Below are 26,624 nucleotides of genomic sequence, written 5' to 3' on the forward strand. Positions count from 1 at the left end.
GCCGGGCCCTTGGCCGACCTGGGACGGAGGGCGGCCTGGGCGGGAACCAGGACGCGCTGGAGCTTCCAGGGCTTCCTGGAGGAGGGATGAGGTGGCAGCCCGTAAGGTCCGCCGCACCAACACATCAGCGGCCGGAGGGGGAGCCGGGGAAGGGAGGGAAGCTAGTCGGCAGCTTCCCCGAATGCTTCCCCCGGGCAGGGCCCGGGCTCCTCGAGCTCGGCCCGGAGCCGCCGGAATGCTCCCGGCCTCCCTGCGTCGACCTGGGCGCCGGGGAGCGCAGCCCCTTTCTTCGGCGGGAGGACGAAGCGCGCCGCAGCCCCTCGTCTCGAGTACAGCTGCGTAATGGGCAGGCAGAAAGCGCGGACTCGAGGCTCCGTCTCGCCATCGTCTCCGCTCGCCGGGGGGGCGCCAAGCGCGGATCCCCGCAGCGCTAGGACCCCAAAAGCTCAGTCCGGTGTGGTGCGGACCGGAACCGCCTAGCGTTGCTCCCGCCCCTAGAGCGCAGCCAATAGAAACAAAGGCGTTCGGTCGGTGGGCGGGACCCCTCGTCAATGGCCCAATGGCAATCGAGAACGCGTCTAGCCCGCCCCCCCCAGTCACGTGGTGGAGTGGGCGGAGCTCCCCGCCCGGCTCGGAGCTTCCCGGGGAAGCCGGGTCAGCGCGCGGCGCGCCGTGGCCTCATGTGGCGCGGCCTGTGGGCCCCGGCGGCCCGGGCGGCCCGCGGGCCTGGCAGGTGGGGCGCCCTCGCTGACGGGGGGTCGGGGGGGACTCTGAGGCCCCGCCCCTCTCCTGAGGCCCGGGGAGGGGCGGGAGACACCGCTCGCTCGTCCCTCGCGGCCGGGCGCCCCTTGGCCTCCGTTCCCGGTCCGCGCCACCCCCGCCCCGGCCGCCCCTGCCCGTCTCTTAAGTCTCCTGTCCGTGCCGCCCGCAGCCGCCGCGTCCCCGCTCCGGGCGTGTCCCCACCGCCGAGCGCCCAGAGCCTGCCCGCCCCGGGACGCGGCCTCCTCCCCCGCACCGGGCTGGGCACCGCGGCCCTCGCCTCCGGCCCCACCATCTTCGCGCTGAGCTCCGGCCAAGGCCGCTGCGGCGTCGCTGTGATCCGGACCAGCGGCCCCGCCAGCAGCCACGCCCTGCGGAGCCTCTCGGCGCCCCGAGACCTGCCCCCGCCCAGAAGCGCCCAGCTGCGCCGGCTCAGCGACCCCCTCTCCGGGGAGCCGCTGGACCGCGCCCTCGTGCTCTGGTTCCCAGGTGAGGCCCCGCACCCCGAACCGCCCGGGACCCCGTTCTCCTGCTCTGGCCGCTCGCCCATCCCCTGCCTCCCGCGTGATTTCGTCCCTTCGCCACACGAGGTCCCCACAGCTTCACGGGTGAGGACTGCGTCGAGTTCCACGTGCATGGAGGAGCAGCCGTGGTCAGCGGCGTCCTTCAGGCCCTGGGTGAGTCAGAGTCTCAGATTCGAGCCGCGGCCCTCCCGGTAGGCCCCGTGGGGTCTCAGAACCCGTGGCCTTTCCTTAGGCAGTGTGCCAGGACTTCGGCCAGCAGAGGCTGGAGAGTTCACCAGAAGGGCGTTTGCCCATGGGAAGCTGAGCCTGACTGAGGTGGAGGGGCTGGCGGATCTGATCCACGCAGAAACCGAGGCACAGCGGAGACAAGCCCTGAGGCAGCTGGACGGGGAGCTGGGCCAGCTCTGCAGCAGCTGGGCAGAGACTCTCACCAAGGCAAGTCCCCCAAAGACTCCACTTACCCATTGCCTGTGTGAGGCCTCCTCATCATCCAAGTCCATTTGTGTGTGTGTGTGTCTGTGAGGGGGACAATGACTGTAGACTGGGAGGTTCTAGTCCTTCCTATAGTCTACTTGGACCTGGGCACATGAGATATACAACGTCGCTTCCTGAGCTGTCCTGATACCCCCTAGGCTCTGGCCTACGTGGAGGCCTACATTGACTTCGGGGAGGATGACAACCTGGAAGAGGGCGTGCTGGAGCAAGGTGTGCCCCCGGTGTGTCCTTGGGGGGTGGAGACAGCTGGCCCCCCAGCTTCGTAGGGCCCTTCTGACCCCCTTCCCCCACATGCAGTGGACATCGAACTGCAGGCGCTGGAGGCAGCACTGGGTGCTCACCTACAAGATGCCAGGCGTGGGCAGAGGCTTCGCTCAGGGGCTCATGTGGTAGTTGCGGGACCTCCCAACGCTGGCAAGAGTAGCCTGGTGAACTTGCTCAGTATGTGAGAGGCTGGCAGGGGTGGGTCCTGGCTGAGGCCCAGCAGGGATGTGGGAGGCTGAGCTGTTCAGGTGTGGGGAAGGGGCCTGAGCTGAACAAAGATCTGTCAACCCAAGCAAGGAAGCTGGGAGAGGAGTCCTGGTCTCATCTTGTCCCTTCCTTTCCCCAGGCCAGAAACCTGTGTCCATCGTGTCCCCAGAACCAGGAACTACGCGCGATGTGCTGGAGAGCCCTGTGGACCTGGCCGGATTCCCTGTGCTGCTGAGTGACACGGCGGGGTTGCGGGAAGGCGTGGGGCCCGTGGAGCAAGAGGGCGTCAGGCGTGCACATGAGAGGTGGGCAGGCACGTAGGAGGGGTGCAGGCCTTTCCTCTACATTTTTTTTTTTGCCAGGCCTAGGGCTTGAGCTCAGGAAATGGGCACTGTCCTTGGACATTTTTTGCTTAAGGCTAGCACTGCCACTTGAGCCACAGCGCCACATCCAGCTTTTTCTGTGTATGTGGTACTGAGGAATGGAACCCAGGACTTCATGCATGCTAGATGAGCACTCTACCACTAGGCCACACTCTCAGCCCTTCCTCTACTTTTTCTTTCAGGTGCATTTTTCATTTCTCCTAAATCAGAAAATGCTAATTGGTGGGGGTGGGGAGGAGGTCGGTTGTGGGGCTTGAACTCTCGGCCTGCGCTCTGTCTCTGAGCTCTTCAGCTCAAAGCTACCACCTTACCCCTTGAGCCACAGTGCCACTTCTGGTTTTTAGTGCCCAGGCTGACTTTGAACCTTGATCCTCAGAGCTACCACCATAGTCATAGGGCAGATGTTATGTCCTTGCCCACAGGTCTCCCCTTCAAGTGACAGGCCCAGCCCTGGTGATTTTTGCCATGCCTCTGCCCCACCCCCTGAGCTCTGCCCAGGCCTCTCATTAACTCAAGTCTACCTCTGTGCTCTCCCTCCCTTTCTTCCCAGGTTAGAGCAAGCTGACCTCATCATGGCCGTGTTGGATGCCTCTGACCTGGCTTCTCCCCAGAGTTGCAGTTTTATGGACAACATCTTAGTCCCCCACAGAGCACGAAGCCCCACTGGTAGCAGCCAGCGCCTCCTGCTGGTTCTGAACAAATCTGACCTGCTGCACCCTGAGGCCCCAGATCCCTGTTCAGCTCTGGCTCCCTATCTGCTGCTGTCCTGCCTGACTGGGGAAGGTCTGGATTGCCTCCTGGAAGCCCTGAAGAGGGAGCTGGCTGCAGTGTGAGTTCCTGTTGCCCACCTCACGCTGCTCACAACCCAGCTCAGCAGATTGGGGATCAGCCACTGGTTGGGGAGCTGCCTGTCTCACAGCCTCAGTTCCTATATCGGTAAAACAGGTACAAGCTCTCCCGTAAAGGCTGAGGGAGACCACGGATCTCGTCTCTGCAGGTGCGGAGACCCATCCAAGGGCCCACCGCTGCTCACTCGGGCCAGGCACCACTACCACTTGCAGGGCTGCCTGGAGGCCCTGGGCCACTACAGGCAGGTGAGAGACCTGGCCCTGGCGGCTGAGGCCCTGCGAGCTGCCCGGAGGCACCTGGCCTACCTCACCGGTGGGGGGCACACAGAAGAGATCCTCGATGTCATCTTCAGGGACTTCTGCGTGGGCAAGTGAGGTGTCAGCCGAGGACCCCTGATACCCGCACACTGAGGAAGGACACCGGTGCCCTCAGGCTGTGGCAGGCAGCAGGGCCAGGTGTGGGGAGGATGTGGGCTGGGGTCCCCAGGAAGGTTTGTGCTCAGCACATGTACTTCTCTGAGCTGTACCCCAGCTTTGCGCACCACGCGTTGCATGTTTGTAACATAGGATGCAGTGGGAATTTTGCCCCAGTCTCAGGACAGAAGCGTAGCCCCAGAGTAGAGGCTTATGGGACACAGGTCTGCCAGGGCCCCCTGTGCAGTAGCACTGTGTGTGACCCAGCAGCCTGGCTCTTGCCCATACTCAGGAAGAGGGCCCCTGCGCTGAAGGGGCAGGAAGGCTAAGGCCATCTGGAGAGCCTGAACTGGCAGTGAGCAGCCAGCAGACGGCGCCCCATTCACACAGGAGGTACCCTGGGCTGCTGTGGCTCTAGCTAAGCCCCTCCACAGGGGCAAGCAGTCCCTCACCGTCCAGGCTCTTCCCAAACCAGCACCGGGAGGAGGTTCCCTGGGGCGAACATTTCCTCCAGTGGTGGTCATTCCTCTGGTAAATAAACTGAGGTCCAGCTGAGAAAAGTGCATCTTTGGTCCTGGGACCAGGGTAGGGTGCTGTGGACCTGGCCTGGCATGGTTGGGGCCCTAGATTCCATCCCCCAGTGCAAAGTGATAAGATATGGTGGGGCTCTGGCTTCTACCTGCAGCCCCACAGGCTCTGGCACACAGCTGGACCCAGGGCCTGGTTTCCAAGAAGGGTGGGTGGCTTGTGGGAAGCAGTGGGTATTATTTATAGAGGCCACAGGAAATCCCCAGAGCCAGTTTCTCACTCCAGGCGCCTGGGCATCAGGGACCCAAATCCGCCAATAGCTCCCGGCTGGTCTCAAGCCTCCGCTATCCTACAGAGGACATCAGCCAGGACCACGACCACAGGAGCTGGGCTGGAAAGAGCAAAGGGTGCAGCCTGGGGGCCCCAGCGGGGAGAAAGACTGCCTTGGAATCAGGGAGGGCTATCTGGAAGAGGAGTCTCCAGCTAGACCTCGCAGAGCCTGCCAGCCAAGACAAAAGGGGTTTGATTTGGACACTGTGGCCATACCTACAACCCCACCCTTGGGGAAGCAGTGGTTTCCATTGTGGAGCCCACAGGAGGCCTGATCGTGGGTTCCAGAGACAAGTCTCGGCACAATCTGTCTCAGCTCAGGGCTTGAGCACTGCCCTTGGGCTTTCTCAAGGCTAGGGCTCTACCACTTGAGCCACAGCACCACTTCTGGCTTTTCTTCTATGTATGTAGTACTGAGAGATTGAATCTGGGTTTTTGTGCATGCTAGGCAAGCACTCTACCACTAGGCCAAACTCCCAGCCCTTTCAGCCCACTTATATAGGCTCTTTCAGGTATTGGCTTTGTTTCCACAAGTTTTTACTTTTGGGGGATAAAAATCACAGAAATTGGTTTGCTCAGCTAAAGACTACTTTTTGTGAGAGCTTCTCTGCAGCTCACATTGGGTGGGCCCACAGCTGTGGGCAACACCAACCATGGCCATGACAGGCTCAGACTCAGGGCCTGGGCACTGTCCCTTGCCTTTCCACTGGAGGCTGATGCTGTACCACTTGAGTCACAGCTCCACTTCTGGCTTTTGGTGTGCTAACTGGAGATTAAGAAAATCTCATGAATTTTAGTGCTCAGCCCAGCAGTCTCCTGTAGTCCTCGTGGCCGGGCGGATGCAGAGGCAGGCCTAGTGGGTTGAGGTCACAGCCTCTGACACGTGCTGACTGGGGTGTGACAGTTTCCCTGCTCTTGTATAGGTGCCTGTGACAGGAGTCCATAGGGTTGCCAGGTGCATCCTGGTTTTCCAGCTCTTTTTCCCTCACCTGCTGTGGCCTTCAGAGGACATGTTACCACATGGCAAAAGGATTTGCTAATGTTTATTAAGTGCTTGGTGTGGAGGGAGGTGGGAGGTTCCTCAGGGCTCTGTGGGAGACCCTTACCCCAGGACCCCACCCTCCTGGCAAGGGGTTTTGGAAACGCCAGGGGGAGCCTGGAAACCTTCAAGGAAGGCCTGGAAACTCTGGAGGAGGTGGAAGCCAATGGCTTCCTGTTCTCACCTCCCTGCCAGGCCTGGGAGATAAGGAAGTGTCAGGGAGGGGGGAAGAGGGAGGGGGGAGGGAGATATGCAGAAGCCAGGCACCTGGGCCTATGCACAGGGCAGGGATATGACACTGGGGACCCAACACCACATCCACGCAAGCTGGCACCATGGGAGGCTGCGTCTGTGCTGATGTCATAGCCACCTGCGATGTCACCGCTGGACTTGTGCGAGGGCCTGAGGTACGGCCTGGACGCTGCAGGTCAACCCCTGGCACGGCCCCAGGGTGGGTCCTGAGTGCAGCTTTCTCAGCCACTGAGGCAAGGAGAAACAGGGATGCAACAGGTCAGGACTGGCCTCCCCAGACCTAGGTAGAAGGCTCCAAAACTCACCACCAACCTAAAGCCCTCTTGGCCTAGGCAGAAGGACCCAAGACTCACAGCTTGCCCTTCACCAGTGCGGAACTGAACAGGGCTTGCTCATCCCCAGGACTCTCAGTGCCCTCAGGAAAGGGGGGGCCTGGCACGGAGCGCCCATCCCAGCAGGGGAGCCGCCACTCTGGGCGCTCCCCCACTTGGGAAGCTTCCGTCCTCCCCTGCAGCTAGCACGAACCTGGAAGCCCCCCCCTCCCTCCCTGCAATGGGGCTGGGGCTGCTTCCTGGTGGGGAGGAGGGGGCTGCGGCCAACTCCTGTTTCCGTTGCCCCCTCCCTTCCTTCCCTGCTGGTCCCCAGGGCCTCACATTCCAGTGCTGGCAGGGCTCCCCTCCCTGGCTTGAGGCCCCGTGCTCCAGGAACCTGGGCCTGCGCCCACCGCTGGGGCTGGCCCACAGAGGAGAGCGACCTCTGCCATTACACCTCTGCTCTGACCAGGTCTGTCCTCATGTTCCCCAGTCTGCTCAGCAATCTGAGGGAGCCTGGGACTGGCCTACAACAGGCCAGCCTGCTATCCCAGCCTTCCATGCACTAGAATCATAGGAAAGGTCACCCTGCCCAGCTACTTCTGTGTTTTTAACTTTTAAAAATGTGTGTCCAAAATGTGTTTAATCCTAGCTACTCTACAGGCTTGAGATCTGAGGATCACAGTTCAAAGCCAGTCCAGGCGTGAAAGTCCGTGAGACTTCTCTCCAATTAACCACCAGAAAACTGGAAGTGGGGCTGTGACTCAAAGTGGTAGAGCTCTAGTCTTGACCTGAAGAGCTTAGGGAGAGCGCCCAGGCCCAGAGTTCAAGCCCAGTAATAATAATAATAAATAATAATAATAATAATAATAATAAAAAGTGTTTCCAGGGCTGGGGATGTAGCTCAGTGGTAGTTTGCCTAGCATGCATGAAGCCCTGGGTTCAATTCCTCAGTAACACATGAACAGAAAAAAAGCCAGAAGTGGTGCTGTGGCTCAAGTGGTAGAGTTGTAACCTTGAGTAGAAAGAGGCTTAGGGACAAGCCCAGGCCCCAGGACTGGGGGGAAAAAAAATGTGTGACCAAACTGCAGCCCCTCCTATTACCCCTTGTCATTTATTTTTTTAGTCAGTTGCAGGGCTTGAATTCAGGGCCTGGGCACTGCCCCTGAGCCTCTCTGTGCTCAAGGGTGGCTAGCACTCTACCACTTGAGCCACAGCACCACTTCTGGTTTTCTGGTGGTTAGAGATCTCAGACTTTAATGCCCAGGCTGGCTTCGAACTGTTATCCTCAGATCTCAGTCTCCTGAGTAGCTAGGATTACAGAGTGAGCCACCAGCACCCAGCTATCATAACACATTTCAAAATGTCCAAGTTATACTCAGCTCCCTCAGGTAAAGCAGTGTGTGCCAGTCAACAGCAGATGGCTCAGGATCCAGTGAGATTGGTGCCATGGTCCAGATCTCTGATCCCCACTCAGCAGGCAGCAGAAGACAGAGGATCAAAGTCCAGACCATTCCCAGCAAACACCCAAGACCCCACCCAAAAATGCTAGAGGCTGGCAGGTAGAGACCTGGTAGAAAGCCTGGAATTCAAATCCCAATGCTACAGAAATATCCAAGGAGAAAGAGCCCCAGATCAGGCCTGGAGTGTGACTCATGGGTAAGTGTCCTGGGCATCATCCCAGAAAGGAAGTTAAAACAAGAGCCAGACGCGGGCATGGGGGCTCACGCCTATCATCCGAGCTACTCAGAAGGCTGAGATCTGAGGATCCAGGTTCAAAGCCAGCGCAGGCACAGAAGGACCTGAGACTCTTATCTCCATTAACTTCTAGAAAATGGGAAGTGGGGCTTGGCCTAAGGGTAGGGCGGTAGCCTTGAGCTGAAGAGCTCAGGGGCAGCGCCCAGGCCCAGAGGTAGTGTGGTAGCCTTGAGCTGGACAGCTCAAGGGCAGTGCACTGGCAGAGTTCAAGCTCCATGACCCACAAAAATAATAATAATAAGAGCCAGACCTCCTGCTCTGTGAGCGGGGCCCTGGGTCTGCCATGGATTTGTGATGGTAGAAAACCACAGGCTCAGGGAGCTGGCTAGGCCTCCAGGCTCAGGTGGGTGATGGGGTACGGGCCTTAGACATAGCCCTGAGAACAACCATCAGAAGTTGGGGTGCAGCCCCAGCTACTCTGGAGGCTGAGGCCCCTGGCACCCAGAAGTTAAGAGGCCATTGTGGGCCACACAGCAGAACTCTAACTCAATGCATGATAAACCACATGCTGAGACGGTCGCTAGAGCTGGTCCCCTGTTGCCCAGCGAGTGAACAGTGTAGACTTGACCCTGGCCCCTCCTGGCCCCTCCCTGGAGTCCCGGAGTCCAGACAGGGGCCCTTCCTGCCACCCTGAAGGGAGACACAGGGGGGGCCCAGGGCTAAGTGTACATTGTTTTCTGGGCAAGGGACGTCATTTGGGGTAAACAATGTCAAGAGCTTCCCCGGTTCTCAGTGGGGACTGGACAGTCCTGGGCTGGGAGCCCAGCCCTGTGCGTGACCCACTGGGGCCTCAGTTCCCTGCTCTGAGAAATGGGGCTAATAATAGAAGCTCTTCCTTGCCACTGGGGCCTCACGCCAAGCGAGAGCGGAAAGCCATCCTCATCACTCGCTTTCCTCTCGGCCTCCCCCAACCCCAGAGCTGCCTTGGTCAGAGCAAGGGGCCCAGGGCTGCACTGTGAGGGCATCTGAGGGGCCTAAGATTGCAGCACAGCACACAGGAGGTGGGCACTGCAGGGCTGGAGGCCACAGACCAGTCAAGGAAAAGAGGGAAGAAAGAGATGTGGAGAAGCAGGGAAGGTGAACCCTGGGGAGTGGGCCAGGAAACCCCTGAAGCAAGTGCAGCCAGAGAGCCAGGGGGATGAGGGCCTGGCAGAGGAGACGCAGGCCAATCAGCGAGCCACAGCATCTCCCTGGAATGCAGGCCAGTGACCCCTGACTTGGTCAACTGGTGAGGTGTGGACCTGAACGGAAGCCAGGGCCTGGGGTAGCACAGAGCGTCCTTGGGCAGTGGCCTGAGTCACCTACCCTGTGACGCACACACTGGGCCCAGCGGATGGCCAGCCTGGCACGACGTGAGGGAGTGCGGGCGCTGGGCCACACCTTCACCTCCGTCGCCAGCAAAGCGCTCCCAGGCCCTTGACTTTAGTCTCCTTTTCTTAGGGTCTTCATTCGCAGCCCAGGCTGACCTGAAGACCCAACCTTTCTGTTCTCTCCAAGGCTGGAGCCTCAACCCTCCTTTTCTCCTCTCCAAGGCTGGGATGGGAGGCTCAGCCAGCCATGACTTCCATTTCTGCGAAGATGAAGCCAGCCTTGGGTCAGAGGTCACTCTGGGCTACCACTCACAGCTCTCAGGCCACCTTCCTGCTCCACCCAGCCCCTGGGCCTTTGTCCTGGCTGCTCCTACCACCTAGAATACAGTTCCCCCAAGTGTGGCTCCTCCCCAGCCTCGCACTCAGGACTTTGCCTGAATGTGTGGGGTCCTACGGCCTGGGCTCTCTCTGTCCACTGCCCCCTCCCACGCCACTTCACTTTCTCAGTCTAGAAAGTGGATGACAGGAGCCCCTGACAAAGGAGCATGAGGAATCTGATGGTTCCAGCATGCAGCTCTTAGAACTACAGTGCAAAGCCGGCTGGTGTGGTGGCTACACCATACTCAGGGCTGAGGCAGGACGATGGCACAGTCTTGGCTGGCCTGAGTTACACAGCAAAACCTTGTTTAAAACAAAAAAGAAAGAAAGAAAAGAAGCTCACACCTGTAATCTCAGCTACTCAGGAGGCTGAGAATTGACAGGCAGGAAAGTCCATACAAATTTATCACCAGTTAATCAGCAAAAACAAACGAACAAAAAAAAAGTCCAGACTAGGACTTTGGGAGTTTGGCCTAGTGGTCGAGTGCTTGCCTTGCATGCATGAAGACCCAGGTTTGATTCCTTGGTACCACATACATAGAAAAAGCCAGAAGTGGTGCTGAGGCTCAAGTGGTAGAGCGCTAGCCTTGAGAAAACCCAAGGACAGTGCTCAGGCCCTGAGTTCAAGTACCAGGACAGGCAAGAAAAAAAGTCCAGACTGAAGGTGTGGCTCACAAGGTAGAGCAGTAGCCAGGAGCGGAAATGCTGAGAGCACAAGCCCCTGAGCTCAGAACCGGTGCACACACACAAAAGCAAAGCAACCATGCAGTTTACAGCAGGTGCCTGATGCATGTGGGTTCGAGGCTCACCTGACCAGCCTCGCTCATGGATGGGCCTTCTCACGGTGCCACAGACAGCTGGACGTGCCTGTGACTGTAGGCCTCCCAGGCCCTGCGCAAGCCCTGGCTTATGGCCTATGCACAACTGAGGCAGCAGCCAGTCTGAGATCTGACTCCTCTGGGCTTTCTCTGGTCTGCAGCTGTGAGACCAAACACTTCAGCCTCACCTGGCAAGGGGGTTGACTGCAGGGGGCCGCTGGGACTCCAGGATCCTCTTCTTGAAGTCATCCAGGCTGGCTGGGTCTGGGTGGAAAGAAAAAGGGGCTCAGCTCCCTCTGCGGTAGCCCCAGCAGCTCTGGACAGAAAGGACCCCATGTCCTGACCCTTCCCTTGGGCACTCACCGATGGGTGGCGGCTGGGGGCCTGGCACCATAGGTCTTGGCAGGACCACCGGGGGAGTCTGTGGAAGGAGGAAGGGGGAGTGTTGGGTGTCCTGTCCCTGGACCATGTCCTCTTCCCTTGAGTGCGCCAGCAGACTGGGTGCCGCAGTGCTGTCTCTCCCAGCACCCCTGCTCCAGTGTAGGGAGCCAGGGCTCCCTATTCTCAGTTCACTGGGAAGCTGGGTGGCTTCACCAACTGTGGAGTTGGGACCGGTGACAGGTGGCCCCAGCCTCCATTCTCTCTCTACCGGCAGTGTCTCCACTGGACCCCACCCCAAAGCAACCCAAAGTCCTCACTTCTCCTTTCTCTGTCCTAGTCCAGGCCTCCCCGCCCCGTCACCACCCAGCCCAGCCAAGGAAGCCCAGCTCCCCACGCCCCTCCCGGAGTCCTGGCACACTGGCCCACCTTGGCCTTGAGGCAGGTGTTCAGAGCGTCCATCCTGATGGCCACCTGCATCTTCAGATCATCCACCTCGCGCTTCCGGGCCTCCAGCTCCTTGGCCAGGCGGTCGCGCTCGCTCTGCAGCGCCACCTTCTCCTCCAGGGCCCGCTGCGCGCGCTGGGCGCCCTCAGCCTGCAGCTGTGCCTCGCGGTCCTGGGCCTCCTTCTTCGCCTTCTCCCGGGCCTCCTGACTGGCCTTCAGGCTCTGCTCGGCCTCCAGCTTCTGGCGCTCCAGCTCCGCGTTCCCGCGGGCCACGCGCTCGATGTCCGCGCGCAGGTTCCGCGTCAGCTCCTCCACCTTGCTGGTCATGAGGCCGGGCAGGAGGTCGCAGCTGCGGCGGATGGTGGCCAGCTCGCCGCCCAGCGGGTGGTACCCGAAGTCCAGGGAGTCCAGCCTGCGCGGGATGATGGAGTCCCGCCACAGGGCGCGCAGGTCGGCCTCGAGCTTGTCCTTGTCCAGGACCCCGTAGAGGCTCCCCATGGTGCGCAGCCGCTCCTGGGCGCGCTGCCCCTCCAGCTGCAGCCGCTCCCGCGCGGCCGCGCACTGCACCAGCTGCTCGGCCGCCGCGCGCCGCGCCCGCTCCAGCGCCTCGCGCTCCTGCGCGCACGCCGTGCGCTCCCGCGCCAGGTCCGCCTCCAGGCCGCCTACTCGAGCCATCAACTTGTGCTGCTGGGCTGGGGGGTGAAGGGAGGCGGTGGCGACGGGGGGCGTCGCGGTGGGGGGACCCCATTCCCCACCTTCCCCACCCCGCCTCCGCTCCCCTCCCCACTGCCCGTCCGACCCTTTCCGCACCTCTTCCCTCCCGGCCTCCCCGCTGCTCACCCTCGCAGCTCTTGTTCTGCTCCTTCAGCTGCTGCAGGCACTGTTCTTCGCTCCGGATGATGGCGGCCACAAACACCTCAGCGTTTTTGTAGGTGACCTGCAGCGGGCAGAGGGCACAGGACCTCGCTCAGCACTCCGCACGGCTGCTGGGACCCCAGGAGGAGCAAGAGGGTTCACCTGGGCTGGCTCGGCGGTAGAGATGGGAGGGAAGCACAGAAAGGGAGAGAAACCATCTACAGGGCAGAGCGGTGGACCCCCTAGGGAGACAGTGGCAGGAGCCTGAGGAGGGGCTGTAGCCACAGAGGCCGGCCTGGCATGTGAGGTCCTGAGCCCAAGCCCTTATGTCCCAAAAGATACGAGATGTGGCACCCACAACACCCCGATAGTAAGTGACGACACTGGACTGGCAGCGTGCCGTGGGGATGCAGTGTGCTGGCTGCACCCGGGCTCAGCACTTGGGGGTTGAGGCAGGAGGATCCTGGGTTCTAGACCAGCCTAGGCTGCACAGGGAGACCCTGTCTCAAAAGCAAACATGATGCTCGGTATCAGTGGCTCACACCTGTGAATCCAGCCACTCAGGAAGCTGAGCTCTGAGGACTGAAGTTCAAAGCCAGCTCGGCCAGGAAGTCAGTGAGGCTTCACTCAGGACTTGGGCGCTCAACGTTAGTGCTCTCTACCACTTGAGCCAAAACTTCCACGTCTGGATTTTTTTTTTTGGTAACTTAGTGGAGATAATAGTCTCACAGATTTTCCTGCCCGGCTGGCTGCAAACTAGGATCCTCAGATCTTAACTGGATTAGAGGTATGAGTCACCAGACACTATCTCCACTGCACACACGGCACTCCCCACCGTCGCGTCCGCCGCTCCATCTCTGAGGAGCCAAGCCTAGAGATCTAACAGAGAGGAGGCCACAGAGCATCACAGCTACATGTCCCGGGAGGGAGACAGGGACAGAGAGTTCAGGAAGCTCTCAGAACTGCTACTTCCAGTCTCTAGGCAGGGAGGAAGATGGCAGGAGGGGACTGAGAGGGTTGGCTGAAATTTCAGAGTCGCCAGCTTCACCTTTACATCACCACTGCCATCACCGTCACCACCGCCACCACCATCACCATCATCACTACCACCATCCCCACCACCACCACCACCACCACCAGCACCATCACCACCATCACCACCACCAGCACCATCACCATCATCACTACCACCATCACCATCATCACCACCACCACCACCATCACCACCACCACCACCACCATCACCACCACCACCACCACCAGCACCACCACCACCAGCACCACCAGCACCATCACCACCACTATCATCACTGTCATCACCATCACCACCACCACCATCACCATCATCACCACCACCATCATCATTGTCATCACCATCATCACTATTAACACCTTCACCATCACCACCACCACACAAAGAAAGAAAAGAGCCTAGAAGGGAGGGGAGGAAGGAGGAAGGGATGTAGAAAAGCGGGTGTTCTTTTCTCCGGGAGGGCTGGGTGTGGGGGAGGGAACATCTCCCCAGTGCTGCAACACACGGAGCCTGGGGTCTCAGAACGCCCTGAGGGCTCTAAAAACAACGGAAATCTGTCTTGTCACCCAGAGGAAAGAAATCCAGCCAGAGTTTTCACCTCCACGGCTCTGACACCAGAGCCCCTGGACCCCAGCACCAATCCGTCAGTACACCACATTAACCCTGTGCTCTGGGGCTCTGAGGTCCTGCGCGGGGCCGGGTTCTGGGGTGCTCCACGGCCGCACCGAGCCCCGGGGCTGCGCGGAAGGATGCGGGGCACTGGGCAGCCTGAGCGGCCAGGCTGTGGCCCGGAGGAGGGCGGGGGCCACACTGCTTTAGAACCGGGCAGGCCGGCGGCCCTGCTGTGCCTGGAGGGGCTGGGTGGCCGCGGCCCCCCAGTCTCAGAGGCCCCGCGCCCTGGCTGCAGGCCTGGCCGTCCCTGGGCGGGCCTTCCCGTGGCGGGCGGCACACACGACTGCTGTCCAGACTGTTCGTGGAGGCAGCGGCCTGGGGCTGCCCCGGCAGGCCTCGAACTGCGCAGCGCTCCACCGTGGGAGGGCAGGGATTCAGGGATTACGGCCTGGGCACGAGGCTGGGCGCGCGAGGCTCAGGGCGCGGGGCTCGGGGCGCGGGGCCGGGGGCTCGGGGCGCGGGGCGTGGGACGCAGGGCTCGGGGCCCGGGGCGCGGAGCCGGGGGCGCGGGGCTCGGGGGTGCGGGGCGCGGGGCAGGGGGCGCAGGGCGCGGCGCACGGGGTTCGGGGCGCGGGGCCGGGGACTCGGCGCGCGGGGCTCGGAGCTCGGGGCGCGGGGCTCGGGGCTCGGGGCGCGGGGCTCGGGGCGCGGGGCTCGGGGCGCGGGGCGCGGGGCTCGGGGCTCGGGGTGCAGGGCTCGGAGCTCGGGGCGCAGGGCTCGGGGCTCGGGGCGCGGGGCTCGGAGCTCGGGGCGCAGGGCTCGGGGCTCGGGGCTCGGGGCGCGGGGCGCGGAGCTCGGTGCGCGGGGCGCGGGGCGCGGGGCTCGGGGGCGCGGAGCGCGGGGCTTGGCGCGCGGGGCTGGGTCGCGCCCTTACCACCTCTCCCTGGCACTGGCGGAAGCTGGCGTTGATGCGGTCCAGGTCGCGGCGCGCGCCCAGCAGCAGCTGCATGATGGTGTCGCGGGCCTGGCCCGTGAGGTTGAGCTGGCGGCTGAGGTTGGCGCGCAGGGCCCCCAGGTCCTGCACCTGCCCGAACAGGGCGTCGGCGCGGCTCTGCGTGGCCCGCAGGTTGGCCTCGGTGGCCGCGTGCGGGTTCCCGTACACCATGAAGAGCACCAGGCCCAGGATGACCAGCAGCTGCGTCAGCGACGCGAAGAGGAAGAAGTAGCGCAGGTAGAACCAGCAGCCGCGGGGCTCGAAGGGGCGCTCGGCCGCCAGCCCCATGCCGCCCGCCCGTGCCCGCCGCCCGCGAGCTCGGAAGACGCCGCCACCCCGCCGCCCGCCGCCCGCCGCCGGCCTTAAATCCCCGCCGCGCCGCTCGGCCCCGCTTTCCGGCCCCGCCGCCCACCGCGTCGGGAGGGGGAGGGGGAGGGGCGGAAGGGGGGCGTCGGCTGGACTCCAGACTCCATCCCGCCTCGCCCCTGTCACGGCGAGGGACCAGCGCGAGCCACGCCCGGATGACACCTCCCGGCAGGGCCTCGCCCGCCGCCTGTTTCTCCCCAGGCGTGGGTGCGCTCTGCCCGCTCCTCTACATTGGAATCCGCAGGATGAGAAGTGGGGACGCGGCTCTCAGCCGGCCTTCCCTGCCTGTCACTGTGGTCGAGGCCAGCAGACTTGGGGTGCTGGCCCCCAGCTCCAGGGGGAGGTCTCTCGGGGTGAGCTCTGGCCCCCAGCTCCAGGGGGAGGTCTTGGGGTGCATTCTGTGCCTACTGCATGATGGCAGTACCTGGTAGAGTCCAGCCCAACTGTACATCACATTGGGAGCCATAAAACCCCCGCCTGGTGGGGCAGAGCCAGCTGGGGAAGGCCTGGAACAAGGCTGTACCCAAGATGGTCGTGGCCATGCCCTGCCTGCCCGCGGGACACCTTGCCGTCTTGTGCCCGGTCCTCCCCCCATGAGCAGAGAGGAGGTGGGGCTGCCCACTGGCAAGGCCTCTGGGTGTCAGCCAGGCGTGGGGGGTCCAGAAGGAGGAAGTTCCCAGGGGGGCAGGAAGCCCTGTCTGACCTTTGGCCTTTGCAGCCACCAGGCAATTCCTGGTTCCGGACCCTTCCCAGGCAGCAGGCTGGTGGAGGAAGAGGGTTGGGGGCTGTGTCTAGTGCCCAACCAGCCTTGCCTTCAGGTTGGCCAGGCCCATGAGGGTCCCCAGTGCCCGCCCCCCACCAGGCAGGGCACACATGGTGCCCGTGACCAAGGTGGCTAGGTTCTGGCTGTGCCATGTGCCAGCTGCGGGACCTCCCACTTCTCCCCCAAGCCTCAGCTTCTTCCTATCCAGAGGGTAGGAAAGCTCCTAGCATGACTCGGCCATCACCGGTGGTGGAGGGCTTCATGGTGGGAGGGGTGGGTCAGCGCCCGCACAGACCCTCCATCCGCCCTGGGGAGGGGCCCGGGGACGCCAGGCTCCAGCCTGGCTGGTCTGCACTCAGGGCCCTGGCTGTCCATGGTGTGGTGGAGGTGGTGGGTGTGTGTACAGGTAAAAGCCAGCCATGGCAGGGAGCAGAGGGTTCCTAAACCTCCAGAGAGTCAAGGGCGGGTGACAGTGTGTGTTGCCACTTTGGACAGCTGTGGCAGCAGAAGGCTGGGCTTAACCACAAACCAATGTCATTTGTGCAGAGTGAACAAATGGGCCTCACACCCTCACTTGTTTCTTCTCCCTGCTTCTTCCACAAAGAGCAGAAGAGACTGACTGCACGCAGGCAAATTCCACCTGAGATCAGAACAGGGCCAGTGTCCGGAGTGAGAATGCACAGGACAGGCTGGCTTGGTGCAGTTCTCCTAAGGCCGTCTTGGTGATGTTGATGATGGAGCTTGAACACGTGCCCTGGGCTTGAGGAGGGTATACTGCAGGGTGCATGCTGAGGCATGGTCCTGGCCCCACCTTCCTCCCCAGGATGCCAGCCTGGGTGTTTGCAATCTCCTCCTCTTGCTCTTCCTCTTTACTTTCTCTTCCTATTCCTCCTTTTCCTCTTCATCCTCCTCTCTCCTTTTCTCATCCTCTCTGTCTCCCCATCCTCCTTCTCCTCCTCCTCCCTCTCCTCTTCCCCCTTCCCTTCCAGATCCTCCTCCTCCCCCTCCTTTTAAGTCCCCCTCCTCCCCCTCCACCTCCTCCCTACCCCTAGTCCTGGCCGGACTGAGTCTGACTTCCAGGATCTCAAGGTGTCTTGCACCCTCTGGCTGGCTCCTTTGATTGCTTCTCCACAGCCTCGAGGCTGTGCAGACGTTAAGGCTGTAGCTCAGTTTTAAGGAACAGAAGCTCTGACGTCGGGTTTTCAGCAAGCCTGTCTCTGCATGCAGTACTTGTAGTCCTTCTTTCACATGCTCTAGCTTTACCCAGGTGCCTTCCGAGAACTTGCCTCCATGAGCTTGACTGCCAGCAAATTCCTACAGAAGGTCTGGTGTGTGATAGGCTGGTCCCGGCTGTCATGGCCTCAGGAGAATGTGCAGGAAAGGGCCCCACGGGGACAGAGCCCCACGGGGACAGAGCCCCACAGGGACAGAGCCCAACAGGGACAGAGCCCAACAGGGACAGAGCCCAACAGGCTCTAGGGCAGGATGGGCACACCAGCCTGGTGGAGCCCTGGTATTTTCCAGACAGCACTTTGTCATGGCCACAGGAAGCTGAGGGAATCCATGATGACCCCTTTACCCCCCCACCCCCCACCCCTGTCTGAGGGAAACAATTGATTCTGCTGAGTTGTTTACCCGCAGGGGAGGGCAACTGTCCTGAGGAAATGAACTGGGGCCACTAGTGGTAGAAGACAACGGAGGAGGATACAAACAGTGAGAAGGTGATTGATTTATGTCTGGTTTCCAGACAGGACCTGGCTGGTCTCGCTGGCTCCTCAAGAAGGTTCTTTGGGGAGAAAGCCAAGGAAGGGGTGACATTCTCCACAAAGAAATGCATTCTTTACCTGACTTACGTGACTGTAACCCTTCTGTACATCACCTTTACAAGAACAATAAAACATATTTTTAAACCAAGAGGGAAAAATGGTTCTGGGTCTGGGAATGTAGTTTAGTGGTAGAGTGCTTGTCTAGCATGCACAAAGTCCTGGGTTAAATTCCTCGGTACCCCACACACAGAAAAAGCCAGGAGTGGTGCTGTGGCTCAAGTGGCAGAGTACTAGCCCTGAGCAAAAGCAGCTCAGGGACAGTGCCCAGATGCTGAGTTCAAGCCCCAGGACTGGCAAACGCACACACACACACACACACAAGTTCTTTGTTACTAGTGTTTGCTTTAACCCCCACGCTGCAGTGGGGTGGGGCCCGAGCATGCCACCCTGAATGCCAGGGGGAGGGAATGAGTGCCTGGTTTACTGGTGATGGTGCAGTGCCATGAAGTGTTGTTTGGGGACTGTGGCAAAGAGAACCCCTGGGGGACACCCTATGCTATCCAGGGTTGTGTTCCTATCAGGACCATGACAGGACAGGCCAGAGGCCAGGTCACTGCCATTCCAGCTATGCCATGGCTGCCTGGGACAGCACCCCTTGCCAGTCCCCCAGGCCTGTCCCCTCTGCTTCAGCGGGACTCCTGGACAGCATGTGCTAAGCACAGGGCAGACACAGCCACTTACCCCAAAAGAGAGACGCTCAAGAGGCAGAGACCCAGCATGGCCGTGGGACAGATGACCGAGGGCTGCTGGAGGGGATGGGGGGGGAGGCACGAGGCCTGCCCCCCCCCAGATCACCTGAGTTCTTGTCTACTCTGGGACGCCAGCCCTGTCCTCTCTTCCTCCTCATCAGTTCCTTTCTTTTTCTTTTTTCTTTGCCAGTCCTGGGCTTGAGATCAGGGCCTGAGCACTGTCCTTGGGCCTTCTCAAGGCTAGAGCTCTACTGCTTGAGTCACAGAACCACTTCTAGCTTTTTTCTATGTATATGGCACCAGGGAATCGAACCCTGGTCTTCACGCATGCTAGGCTAGCATGCTTACCCCTAGGCCAAACTCCTGGGCCCCTTCTTTCTTTTGTATTTTTGTTGGTCGTGGGGCTTGAACTCTGGCCTTGGGCGCTGTCCCTGAGCTCGTCAGCTCAAGGCTACCACCCTACTCCTGAAGCCACAGCACTGTTTCCGGTTTTCTTTGTGCCTGGGCTGACTTTGAACCTCGATCCTCAAGTCTCAGCCTCCTGAGTAGCCAGAATTCTAGGCACAAACCACTTTCTGTGCCACCACACAGTAATGACCTCCTCCCCCACCCACCCTGGCTCCCACTGTCCTCCAGTCCCCAAGTGACTTTTAGGAGAATCTAGGGGAGGTTGAGGACTAGCAAGGCTTTGAGTCCAGCCCTTCAGGCAGACCAGCCCCTCCCCAAGCCCATCTCCGCTCCCAGAGGGACCCCAGCTGGGCCTCCAAGCCCGAAGCTCTGGCTGCCTCCAAAGGAAGCGGAGTTTCCTGTTTGTTTCCGGAGTAACCATGCCAGGGTCAGGGGGTCTCAAGCACCACCACCGCCAGCTTCTCAAGCCCTGGGCACTCAGCAGAGGTGGTGGGGTCTGCGGGCACGGGTGCCCCCTGGTGGCTCCACGTAGCACAGCAGCCCTCCCAGAGCCAGGCCCCCCTACAGGAACCCCAGCCGCCTCTGCCCACAGCTTCAGCTTCCCTGATCCTCCAGACAGGCTGAGGACCAAAACCACCCACCAGGGTGGGAGGGAATGAGCGGGGCAGAGGGGGACAGACAAGGCCCCACACCTGTAGTCCTGGGTGCTCAAAGCCATCCTAGGCGGGAAAATCCTTGACTCTTATCGCCAATAAACTATCAAAAAGCTGAAAATGGAGCTGTGGCCCTAGTGGTAGAGCACCAGCCTTGAGTGAAAAAGCCAAGCAAACGTAAAAGGCTTGAATTCAGCCCCAGTACCAGCACACGCACACACACGCACACACACACACACACACACACACACACACACACACACGCATACATACTTTTTTTTTTGTCATCAATGGAACTTGAACTCCGGGCCTGGGCACTGTCCCTGAGCTCAAGTCTAATGCTCTACTGCTTGAACCACAGCACCACTTCCAGCTTTTTCTGTGTATGTGGTACTGAGGAATGGAACCCAGGGCTTCATGCATGCTAGGCAAACTCTACAAACTCTACAACTAGGCCATACCCCCGGCCCCCTGGCAAGTTTTCAAGATAGACAGATGCTGTCCTTATAAACTTCCCAATGATGTGTCCTGGAGAAGGCCGCCTTTTTAAACACCTCTATAGTATTCTACAATGTGGACAGATAGACACTCACTTAAACAGTTCCCCAACTGACCTAAATCAAGATTGGATTCTAATATTTTTTGAAATTACCAAGAATGTGGTAACGAATGGCCTCAGTCTCCTTCTCCTCCTCATTTCCTTATTTTTCAAAATTCATCTTTTAGAAAAGCATGAAAATAGCTGGGTGCAATGGCTCACACTTGTAATCCCAGCTACTCAGGAGGCTGAGATCTGAGGATCAAGGTTCAAAGCCAGCCCAGGCACAAAAAAGCCTGAGACTCGTATCTCAAGTTAACCTCTAGAAAAAGAAGTGGGGCTTGGCTCAAGGGTAGGGTGGTAGCCTTGAGCTGAAGAGCTCTGAGACAGTGCCTAGGCTGAGTTCAAGCCCCATGACCCATAAAAAACAAAACAAAACAAAAAATATGAGTTTCATTTATTGGCTTTCAGCATGCTTTAGTTATACAGCTTTTCCACTCAATGTCCCCAACTCCGCTCCTTCACTCTCCCCTAACCCTCCTCCCTCCACTGCAACCTTGTTCTGTTCTCATAGATGCACACAGGCCATTCCAGCCATTGCCTTACACATGTGCCTGGGCTTTGAGGACAGACAACTTCAGATCAAAGCAAAGCACAGAAAGCAGAGGTGAGGGCTTGGTATGTTCCCACGCTCTCATCATAGACACTGAGCTCAGCAGAAGGGTATTTTGTTAACATTCATCTTCCAATCTTCTGATGACTCGAGAGAACACTGGAGAAAAGGCAGACTCCAGTATTTGGGAAAAGATCATTTTTGTAACTCCTGTAATACTTCATAGGAGAGGAAGAGAAAGGACAAGTGTGTGTGTGTGCGCATGCGTGTGTATGTGTGCGTGCGCATATAAGAAAGACAATGTGCAAAGAACAAAGGGCCAGAATGTGGAGAGCTCAGAGGCATGAACCCAGATACAGACTCCGAACGACCACACACTGAGGGAATCTGAGTGGAAGACAACCAGTTATTTCCACTATTTTTTTTTCCTGAAGTCATGCCAAAAATAAAGCTTTAGAGTCTAAATAGCTAAGTGAGAGCAGGGTGTGGTGGCTCACACCTGTAATCCTAGCTACTCAGGAGGCTGAGATCTGAGAATCGCGATTCAAAGTCAGCCAGGGCACTGAAGAACTTGAGAGTCTTATCTTCAATGAACCACTAGAAAATAGGAATGCAGCTGTGGCTCCAGGGCTAGGACAGCAGACCTGAGCTCTTCAGCTCTGGGACGGCACCCAGGTCTAGAGTTCAAGCTCCACGACTGACCAAATTTTCCAACAGAAAATTAAGGATGCATGAACATGTTGATATTGATAACTGCCCCCTCCTTTGCTGGGGTTTGTGCTTGGGGCTGGAGCCACTCTTCTCCTTCCAGCTTTTTGGTGGCCATTGGATATACGAGTCTCCTGGACCTTCCTGCCTAGATCCTCAGCTCTTGAGTAGGTAAGATTGCAGGTGTGAGCCACCTGCACCCTGGTAATGTTCTCATATTTTCCCCACTAGAATTCCACCCTCCTTGGTTCTCTCAAAATACCATCCGGTAGTCCTGTGCTGCGCTGTGGGGGAGGAGGCCTGGGGTCCTGTCCAGCGCTGTGGGGGAGGAGGCCTGGGGTCGTGTCCAGTCCTGTGGGGAGGAGGCCTGGGGTCGTGTCCAGTGCTGTTGGGGAGGAGGCCTGGGGTGTGTCCAGTCTTGTGGGGGAGGAGACCTGGGGTCCTGTCCAGTCCTGTGGGGAGGAGGCCTGGGGTCCTGTCCAGTCCTGTGGGGGAGGAGGCCTGGGGTCCTGTCCAGTCCTGTGGGGAGGAGGCCTGGGGTCCTGTCCAGTCCTGTGGGGAGGAGGCCTGGGGTCCTGTCCAGTCCTGTTGTCCAGGCTGAGTAGGCTTCCTAACAGGACTCAAAGCTCCCATTTCAAGGCATGGTAAACTCAGGCCTAGGAGGCAAAGACCCTTTCCAGGCCAGACCAGAGCCTGGACTAGGCCTGGAGGGGCCGGAAGTCAAGTCCTAGCTGGGCTTTGTTTCCCTGTGCGCGAGGCGAGCAGCCCTCAGTTTCCCCGTGAGAGTGAGAAGAGGGTTGCGCGGTCCCGAAGGGCGGTTCCGGTCTTCCCGTGTCCCTGGGTCCTCAGCTGCGGGCTGCCGGCTTCCTGCAGCCCTTCACGAGGCCCCGGCGCCGGCCGGGCCTGGACCGGGACCCGGAGCGCGGCCCTGGCCTCGGGCCCGGGCGCGGGGGCCCCAGCTCGGCTTCCAAGGCGCGGCTGCGGGAGGGACGTGGGTCAGAGACGTGGGTCAGAGACGGCCCCGCGCTGCCACGGGATAACCGGGGTCCCCCCCACGCCCCCACCCCGGGTCCCCTCTATCCCCCCACCCCGGATCCACTCCATCCCCCCACCCCGGATCCCCCCATGCCCCCACCCCGGGCCCCCTCCATCCCCTCACCCCGGGTCCCCTCCATCCCCCCACCCCGGATCCCCTCCATTCCCCCACCCCGGGTCCCCTCCATCCCCCCACCCCGGGTCCCCTCCATCCCCTCACCCCGGGTCCCCTCCATCCCCCCACCCCGGATCCCCTCCATCCCCCCACCCCGGGTCCCCCCATGCCCCCACCCCGGGTCCCCTCCATCCCCCCACCCCGGGTCCCCTCCATCCCCCCACCCCGGATCCCCTCCATCCCCCCACCCCGGATCCCCTCCATCCCCCCACCCCGGGTCCCCTCCATCCCCACACCCCGGGTCCCCTTCATCCCCCCCCCACCCCGGGGTCCGCTCCATCCTCTCCACACTGTCCCTCTGCTCCCTGGGAGTCCAGAGCATCGGCTCCGCCCCAAGACCCTCGCCCGACCCCCCCTCTCACCGAGTCGCGCCCCCGCGGCCCGGACCGCTCCGCCCCCAAATCATGATTGGCCTGGACACGAAGCTCTGCACGACTATTGGCCAGCAGCCCCGTCTGTCTGCACTGGGGCACGCCCCTTACTCACACGCGCTCGCTCAGCGCCGCCTCCCGAGCAGCGCAGGCCCCGCCTTCGGCCTCGGCTGCGCCTGCGCGGCGCAGCGCCTCCTCCCGCGCGAACGCGGCGTCCGCAGCCGCCGCCTCCCAGCGCGCCAGGGCCTCTGCGGGGCGCGGGGCGGGTCAGCCCGCGGCGGTGTGCGCGCCCCGGGCCCCGCCGGGCCGCCCTTCCCTCCCTTGTGGGCTCTTTTCTTCTTCTTCTTATTCTATTTTTTCCTTTCCAGTCCCGGCCCGCTCCGTGTCATGTGGTTCATGCGGGCCAGGGGTCCCGCTGTGCAGCCCAGGCCGGCGGCCGCCTGGCCGGCTCAGGGTCCCGGCCTGCGCTCCCTGCCTGGCTCGCGTTTCTGTGGGGTTTCTTTTGTGTGTGATTTCGCCCGGCCTCTGCGTACCGTCTGTAAATGCTCACGATGATTTGCATGCGGTTGGTGGTCTGGGGCCCCGGTGTGTGTCGTGGGTCTGTCTCGGATCCGGGTAGGAACCCTCCCACCTGTAGCCTGCCCACTTCTCTTGTGCCCCAACAAACCTCCTAGTGCTGTGTTCTCCATCTCTATCCGGGTCCCTTGTGCTTTGGCCTTGTCCGCCTCACTCTTCAGTGTCTTTAGCTGGGTCAGCAGCTGGCTCTGTGGAGTGGGGGGACAGGGGTGGGAAGGTGGGAGAGGGAGGACTGAATGAGGGACAGTGAGACGGGTGTCTGCTGTCCCCAGGAATGTCCTGGGACATGCCTGAGTCACAGCCCAGTCCTCCACCCCCACCCTGGGCCCACCCTGAGCTGCTGGGAGCAGAAGTAGTTCCTCCAAGAGAGACCGCTAGCCACAGGGACCCAATGCCATCCAGGGATAGCGACAGTGACCATGCTTCTGAGGACATATGGTGGCCCTGGGGGCATCTTCCCAAAGGAGAGGCAGGGCCTGAGCTCAAATAAGGGCAGAAGGCAAGCAGGCTCGAGGCCCTTCTCCTGGGCAGTCAGAGAGGAAGCTGGGGTGACTTGGAAGTGGATGCAGTGCTGCTGAGTTTCACCTCAGAGTGCTCCATCTGGGGACCGGTTCTGGTTAAGTTTCAAAATAGGGCCTGCGGCCACTTCCCAAGTGCTGGACCACCCCACAGCCTGTGGTGATTGCAACTGAGGCTGGGGGGCCCTGCTGGGTGGGGTACAGCCCAGTGCCCAGGAGTCATTGGAACAACGCAGAGGAGGGGATTTGAGGAGGGCACAGGGCTAGAGAGGGTTAAGAGAAAAAGGAAGGGCCAGAAAAGGGAAGCCCCGACTTTAGCCTCCTAATTACAGGTGACATGAGTGCCCTTCTCTGAAAATAGGTCTGCGGGAAGTGGCTGGGGTGAGCGGGCAGATGGGGGAGGTGGGCTCAGGGCCCCCGGGGACGCCCCAGGGTCTCCACTGGCTGGGAGAAGGTGGAGGGGCGCTGGGGAGGACGGGGAGAAGGTGGAGGGGCGCTGGGGAGGACGGGGAGAAGGTGGAGGGGCGCTGGGGGGGCGGGGAGAAGGTGGAGGGGCGCTGGGGAGGGCGGGGAGAAGGTGGAGGGGCGCTGGGGGGGACGGGGAGAAGGTGGAGGGGCGCTGGGAGGACGGGGAGAAGGTGGAGGGGCGCTGGGAGGACGGGGAGAAGGTGGAGGGGCGCTGGGGAGGACGGGGAGAAGGTGGGGGGGCGCTGGGGGAGGACGGGGAGAAGGTGGGGGGGCGCTGGGGAGGACGGGGAGAAGGTGGGGGGACGCTGGGGAGGACGGGGAGAAGGTGGGGGGGCGCTGGGGGAGGACGGGAGGCCGGGCCTTACCCGGAGGCCCTCGCAGGCCCTCCGCGCCTGCTCCGCCTGCGCCAGCCGCGCCTCCAGGCCGCCCTCCCGGAGCGCAGCCTCCGCCAGCCGCCGCCGCAGCTCCTCCACCTCCCGCGCGGGCCCCGGGGGCGGCGGCGCCGAGGCCTCCAAGCCGGGCTCTGGACAGCGCGGCCCGCGGGCAGCGGCGGCGGCGGCCAGGTTCCAGGCCACGAGGGCGCCGGCGGCCGCGGCCGCCGCCAGGAACACGGCGACCCCGCAAAGGGCGAGCGCCCGCCACGCCCGGCCGGGCCCCGGCCCCGACCCCGGCCCCGACCCCCGCCCGGCCTTCGACTTAGACCCCGGCCCCGACCCCGGACCAGGCCCAGCCTTCAACTTCGACCCCGACCCCAGTCCCTGGCCGGCCTCGGACCCCGATCCCGGCCCGGCCTCCGCCTTCGACCCCGACCCCAGCCCCGGCCCGGCCTCCGCCCCCGCCTTCGACGCCGGCCCCAGCCCCGGCCCGGCCTCGGACTCCGATCCCGGCGTGGCCTCCGACCCTGACCCCGGCCCGGCCTCCGACCCCGACCCGGCCTCCGCCCCCGCCCCCGCCCCCGCCCCCAGTCCCCGCCCGGCTTCGGACCCCGACATGCGCCCGGTCTTCGACGCCGGCCCCAATCCCGGCCAGGCCTCCGCCCCCGCCCCCGCCTCCGACCCCAGCCCCGGCCCGGCCTCGGACCCCGACATGCGCCCGGTCTTCGACGCCGGCCCCGGCTCCCTCCCGGCCATGCCCCCGCCTGGCTCTGCCAGGCCGCCGCTGCCCCCGGGCCTCTAATTGGCATCTCGGCCGGCCTCGCCGTCCCGCCCCCCGCCGGGCGGGGCGACCCCAGGCCGGCCCACCTGTAGAGCTCAGGGAGGGACTGGAGCCCTGGACCCGCCCTGCCTCAGTTTCCAGGTTTTCTCTTGGACTGCTGGGAATAGGGAGCTGAGGGGGCCGATGGGGAAACTGAGGCCCCCAGGCGACCCCACATCGTAGAGCGGCCAGGTCTCTACAACTTCCTTTTCTCCTGGAATCCCACCTGCAACGGCCCCTCCAGTCCTGGACACCACTTCCTCTTGGGTGTCCACCGGGCGCTCTGCCCAGCGCATCCCCACCAGCGCCTCGGGTATCGTCTCTGCCTGGGTGCTGCCCCTCTCCTGGCCCCACGTCCGCTCCAGCACCTCGGGACCCTCCTGTCAGCTCCCAGGGCCCGACCAGAACCACACCTGTGTCTCCCGCTGCCCCCACTCCGAGACTGGGTAGGGAACCAAGGCCAAGCCCAGTGTTTCCCTAGTTCAGCTGAAGCACAGGGAAATTGGCTAGGCTCACTCAGAGCTGGGACACAGCGGTGGACACACCGTCTGCAGACAAGTCTCCACCCCAGGAACGAGGAAAGGAAACAGGTCCACAGGAGGCACTGGGCAGAGCTGCCACAGAAGGGCAGGGGAGCAGGAAGGCAAGGGGACCCCCACAGGTCCTTTACCTGACCCGCCCCAGGCTCCTATTCTGTAACTTCCTGACCTGAAGGGCTCCTGGGTCCTCATGAGCGAGGCAGGGCAGATTAGGGGAAAAGAGGCAAGTTGAATGGCAGCCAAGAAC

At 61.6% G+C, this 26,624-nt stretch overlaps 3 protein-coding genes across 3 annotated transcripts; 1 reads left to right on the plus strand and 2 right to left on the minus strand.

The window, feature by feature from the left end:
* Positions 1–262: 262 nt before the first annotated feature.
* On the plus strand, positions 263–5,330 carry Gtpbp3 (GTP binding protein 3, mitochondrial). Its single transcript, XM_090333992.1, has 9 exons — positions 263–733; positions 932–1,248; positions 1,350–1,436; positions 1,516–1,718; positions 1,916–1,988; positions 2,076–2,219; positions 2,389–2,554; positions 3,183–3,461; positions 3,630–5,330. Exons 1-9 carry the CDS (start codon positions 552–554, stop codon positions 3,853–3,855), a joined length of 1,677 nt encoding a protein of 558 aa, XP_090190118.1. The 5' UTR covers positions 263–551; the 3' UTR covers positions 3,856–5,330.
* A 447-nt stretch (positions 5,331–5,777) lies between these two features.
* Plvap (plasmalemma vesicle associated protein) lies at positions 5,778–15,288 on the minus strand. Its single transcript, XM_090354549.1, has 6 exons — positions 14,878–15,288; positions 12,284–12,380; positions 11,426–12,135; positions 10,982–11,039; positions 10,807–10,882; positions 5,778–6,271 (listed from the first exon to the last, which is right to left on the minus strand). The coding sequence occupies exons 1-6, from the start codon at positions 15,223–15,225 to the stop codon at positions 6,265–6,267; spliced, it is 1,296 nt and encodes a 431-aa protein (XP_090210675.1). The 5' UTR covers positions 15,226–15,288; the 3' UTR covers positions 5,778–6,264.
* A 5,340-nt stretch (positions 15,289–20,628) lies between these two features.
* Positions 20,629–25,636, minus strand: Ccdc194 (coiled-coil domain containing 194). The gene is made up of 4 exons (XM_090351446.1): positions 25,010–25,636; positions 23,750–23,846; positions 23,198–23,330; positions 20,629–22,479 (listed from the first exon to the last, which is right to left on the minus strand). Exons 1-4 carry the CDS (start codon positions 25,634–25,636, stop codon positions 22,347–22,349), a joined length of 990 nt encoding a protein of 329 aa, XP_090207572.1. The 3' UTR covers positions 20,629–22,346.
* Between the last annotated feature and the right edge of the window lie 988 nt (positions 25,637–26,624).

This window comes from Megascapheus bottae, chromosome 1 (assembly GCF_031878675.1).
Source record: "Megascapheus bottae isolate mThoBot1 chromosome 1, mThoBot2.hap1, whole genome shotgun sequence".
Classification (NCBI taxonomy): domain Eukaryota; kingdom Metazoa; phylum Chordata; class Mammalia; order Rodentia; family Geomyidae; genus Megascapheus; species Megascapheus bottae.